Source organism: Seriola lalandi, unplaced genomic scaffold (genome assembly GCF_002814215.2).
Source record: "Seriola lalandi dorsalis isolate HSWRI2012SDOR001 ecotype SW California unplaced genomic scaffold, Sedor1 jcf7180002054928, whole genome shotgun sequence".
Taxonomy (NCBI): domain Eukaryota; kingdom Metazoa; phylum Chordata; class Actinopteri; order Carangiformes; family Carangidae; genus Seriola; species Seriola lalandi.
In genome coordinates this window covers 54561-58969 of record NW_019525480.1, presented here as the reverse complement: position 1 = coordinate 58969, position 4409 = coordinate 54561, and the positions used below count along the sequence as shown (strand labels likewise).

The 4409-nt window shown below is 38.5% G+C and overlaps 2 protein-coding genes across 2 annotated transcripts; both read right to left on the bottom strand.

Annotated features, from left to right (window-relative positions):
* Positions 1 to 96: 96 nt before the first annotated feature.
* LOC111644269 (odorant receptor 131-2-like) lies at positions 97 to 2155 on the bottom strand. Its single transcript, XM_023393069.2, has 2 exons — positions 2000 to 2155; positions 97 to 1070 (listed from the first exon to the last, which is right to left on the bottom strand). The coding sequence occupies exons 1-2, from the start codon at positions 2153 to 2155 to the stop codon at positions 297 to 299; spliced, it is 930 nt and encodes a 309-aa protein (XP_023248837.1). The 3' UTR covers positions 97 to 296.
* Positions 2156 to 3429: 1274 nt separating this feature from the next.
* Positions 3430 to 4204, bottom strand: LOC111644268 (odorant receptor 131-2-like). The gene has a single exon (XM_023393068.2). It carries the CDS (start codon positions 4187 to 4189, stop codon positions 3476 to 3478), a length of 714 nt encoding a protein of 237 aa, XP_023248836.2. The 5' UTR covers positions 4190 to 4204; the 3' UTR covers positions 3430 to 3475.
* Positions 4205 to 4409: the final 205 nt, after the last annotated feature.

The following is a 4409-nucleotide window of genomic DNA, read 5'->3' as shown; positions in this document are numbered from 1 at the left end:
TGGGATCTCTGATCACTGCATTCAATATGATAATAGGTTGTCACTAGTATCAGATGGGGACCATAACAGCCCACAGCAGATACACACTGACACTTATCTGTTATCATCTCGTGAGGCTGGACAGTTTCATCAGACACTTAATACAGTGTAGTGATGGACCATTATCTTACTAATCACAGTCGTCTGCATGAGACTCTAGAGTTAACAATCTGCAAACCCTCTCCTTGATTGTGTGATTCAACCCCATGCTTGTTTTCTGAAGCTGGGCTTAGCATTACCAATTGTTTTGATCTGTTTCATACACTTGGAGTGTTGTTTAATGTACACAGATACCTTTTGAAGTACTTCCTGAATGTCCTGTCTCGTAGCCCGTAGACAATAGGACTAACAAAGCGGGGGAGGATTTGGTTTATAATAAACAAAAGAAATGCTATTGAACTAAGGCCTCTTGGGAACAAGTATATGAAAGCTTGAATCAACATAGGCTGCACATACACCATCATACACAGCAGCACCTGAAAACCATGAAGCAGGATAGTGTTTCTGGCCTTTTTAGCATCTGCATTTGCAGCCTTGGCCACAAACAAAATTCTGAAGTAAGTGTAGAACAGAGTGAGCCAAACCACTACCAGAAACACTATGTGGGACGTATCCCTCTTCTTTAGACTGTAGGTGCTCCTAAACACAGTATCCCTGGAACAGTACACTCTTGAATTTAAAAACTCCAGAGGTTCAGTAGCCAGGAGGATGAAGACATCCGGCAGGACAGAAAGTGAACTCATCGCCCAAATTATGCCAATTACAATATATGTTCTTTTGGCAGTACATATGTAGTTATAGCGGAGAGGAACGCAGACAGCAATGTAGCACTCTGCTGCCATAAAAGCTAGATTCAGAGGGGTGTTCAGTGTGGTGAGAGTAGCTGGCAAGACGAGGAGGCAACAGATGGAGACATAGATGGTGTGGAAGGCGTAGGTGAAGATGAAGAGAGAAATGCTGGTTGTCAGCTGGATCATGTCGTTGAACACCAAGTGGATGAAAAGGATGTAGCGAGCATTCACCCTGAAGATCTGTGTTGTACAAATCTACAATTAGACAACAGTGTATTGAAAACCTCTAACTACATTAAAACTAATTATGATTAGTCAATAAATTGTTTCAGTAATTTTTCAAGCACAAATACCAACTAGTTTCAGGTTCCACTTTCTCCAGTGTGAGGATTTTTTATTTAGTTTTTCTCAGTTTTATATCACTTTAAACTCATATAATAGTAAATTTGTAAACTTGCTTTTCTTCGTCATAGTAAATAGTGGAACTATTAAGTTAGTACATTGAATATCTTTGGATTTTACACACAAAACAAGAGATTTGAACATGTCACTTTGGACTCTGGGGAATTACTTACTTTTTATGACAAAACAACTTATTGATAATGAAAATAATTGTTATTTGTAACCTTAAACTACATTCAATGTTTCCAAAACCATTACTGTACCTACCACAATTTTCCTAAGACTCATTACTAGGTTTTATTTAATTGACCTCAGGCTTGGGCTGTTTTCTGTTTTGCCACCATTATTTTGTTTTTAATTTTTTTATTTTGGTCACTTCATCAAACAGACACTATAACTACTGGAAGAGAATGTCATAGAGTAAATAAAGAACACTGGACTGTATGCTGTCTCCATAGAGAGAAAGTGAAAGGTTTTACCTTTTCTAGTTCTTATTTGTGGGAAATGCTCAAAGTACATATGATATTAAGCAGTAGGTCGGAGGAATCCGATGACAAAGTGGAATAAAGAAGTTTGACAGCTGACTTCAAAAACATTTTGTACTAACTTGAATCCCATCAGATTGTAAAACAACTTTTGAAAGCACCAGTTTGTAAGAAGCAGAAAAGAGAGAGAAGAAAAGGAGAAAGATGGGATAGCTGTTTTCACCTCTCAACTCTGTTTTTTTCATTCACTAGAAAAAACAGGGGATTTAATAAAATACACACATGATGTTTGTTGAATGTGTGGACCATGGTGGCATTGATGTAGCTGATGGCGATGCCGAGGACAACAACAGTCACATTCCTGCCAACGGCTGTAATTAATGTGTCCAGGTAATTTACAGCTTCCGTCAAATTGTTGGCCTCAGGTGTGAAATTCATGTCAGCAGCCGATGAACTTTTTTTAAAAAGCAGAAGCAATACAATACACAGTATTAATAATAGAGTCTAAGAACGAACAAACTCAAATATTAAAGCCTATTTCATTTGATATATTAGAAACAGTCAAGTGAAGTGAACGATTTAATACTAACCTCAGACAATGAATTTAGATTCTGAGATTGATCTGCTTTCGTGGGGCTTTTGCAAGAGTTTATATAAAGACAGTGCATTGGGTATGTGTGTGTGCCGCTGATTTGAAACACACCCTCATATTGGAGCTAGACCGATAAATCGTCAAAGCCGATATGTCAGCTAGTAATTGCTTTTCACAGAAATATGGGTATTAGTGTCTATGTTGGATGATAATTATCAAAAAAACAGTACAGAGATGTTTCAACTTTAAAATGTCCCTCTCACGGTGGCACCAGCGCACACCATTAAGGCTCAGTCCTTGCTGCGGCAGCCTGGGTTTGAGTCCAGCTCAGGCCTTTACAAACATGTTAATTCAAAAAAGTACTTTTATTGGCTTTCTGACATTTTCAAGTTCAATAAATAAAGGGCAAATTATACAAAAACAGTTTATTCAATTCATTCATGAATACCAAAGTTACTTTGAAAAGTAATTTTAAACAACCAAGGTTTAGTTTGAAACAGTACAAAAAAACTTGCAACATAAATTGTACTTAGCTTATAAAAATGTGACAGGTTAGGTACCTTGAATGTTCCTCTGATGTGTTGAGTTGACTGTGTCAGAAATGCAACAACGATACTTATAGTGTCACATGCTTTGTTTCATAAGAAAGATCCACATGTATCATGCATGAGAAAGTTGAGTTGTTGTACCCTGTGATACGTTCAAGAGTTAGTCGAAATTATACATTTTTGTCACTTTTTGTCATTTCATTTATATTTAATCATACCATTAGTTGTTTTATGAATTATGAGTATATTTGTTAAAGATACTTGACTGATTTTTTATGTGTATTCATAAAACCATGGTGCTGTCCGTGGTGCTGAAGTAACAGACGGATTTATACAAACTCTTCATTTGATATTAAATTGTCTCTAAAGCAAATATCAACAGCTCTCAGGTAATTTTAAGAGGCGTATTGTAGCAACGTTCAGAGCGACCTCAGTTTCCTGAAGAAGTAGCCGTTGTTAGAGTTAAATGTTGCTTAATGATCTTTGATTTCCATTACTACAGCAATACGTTAAAATGTATACGGGCGCCATAGCTGTCACTTCAACTGTCTCTGCTTAAAGTCCTGCTTTTTTCTTAAATCCTGTAGTTGACAGAGGTTTTAGCTTTTGAATGGTTTCTTAGGATATACTGACTTTACACAACAGATACCTTTTCAGATACTTCCTGAAAGTATTGTCTCGTACGCCATATATGATTGGACTAATAGATCGTGGCAGAATCTGTACTATAATATAGTAAGCGAAGCGGGAGTCAATGTAATTCTTAGGGAACCATTGCTGCACAACCCTTAATAACTGAGGGGCCACATATGTTGCCATACAAAGCAGCAGCTGAAACCCATGGAGGAGGATTGTGTTTCTGGCTTTCTTAGCATCTTTGCTAGCTGTCTTTGCTGTGAACAGAATTCTGAAGTAAGTGTAAAAGATAACGAGCCAAACTATAACTAGAAACACTGTATAAGTGAGGTCCCTCTTCTTGATAATGAGGGGATTTGGGAAGACAGTTTGCCTGAGACAGAAGACCCTGGAATGGAAGAAGTCCAGTGGTTCTGTGGCCAAGGTGATGAAGAGATCAGGGAGAACAGACAACATGCTGGTCGTCCAGATTAAACCAATCAGCATCAAAGTCCTCTTGACCGTGCAGATCTGCATGTGGCGAAGGGGGACGCAGATGGCGATGTAGCACTCCACCGCCATGCAGGCCAGGTTCAGGGGGGTGTTTTCAGTGGTGAACAGAGCAAGAAGGATGAATATGCAACAGATGGAGACATTGAGTTTGTAGATGGTATAGCTGATGACAAACAGGATGATGCTCACTGTCACTTGCGTCATGTCGTTGACCACCAGGTGGATGAAAAGGATATACCGAGGATTCGTGTAGAAGATCTGGAGGGTGGAAACATAGCACATGCAAGGGGAGAAAGAGGTAGAAAAAACAGCAGGGATATTCTTTCAGTTTTGGCCAATATAGAGTCATGTTTTTGACCTCAGGTCCATGGGCCTTATTTCTACCTGGTCTTACTAAGTGTTTTCCTTATCTCAGTTCTGTCCA

Coding starts and splice junctions, on each gene's coding strand:
- LOC111644269 (XM_023393069.2), bottom strand. CDS start 2,155: ATGAATTTCACACCTGAGGCCAACAATTTGACGGAAGCTGTAAATTAC. Junction 1,071..1,999: donor ACACATTCAACAAACATCAT/GTGTGTATTTTA, acceptor TGTACAACACAG/ATCTTCAGGGTGAATGCTCG.
- LOC111644268 (XM_023393068.2), bottom strand. CDS start 4,189: ATGACGCAAGTGACAGTGAGCATCATCCTGTTTGTCATCAGCTATACC.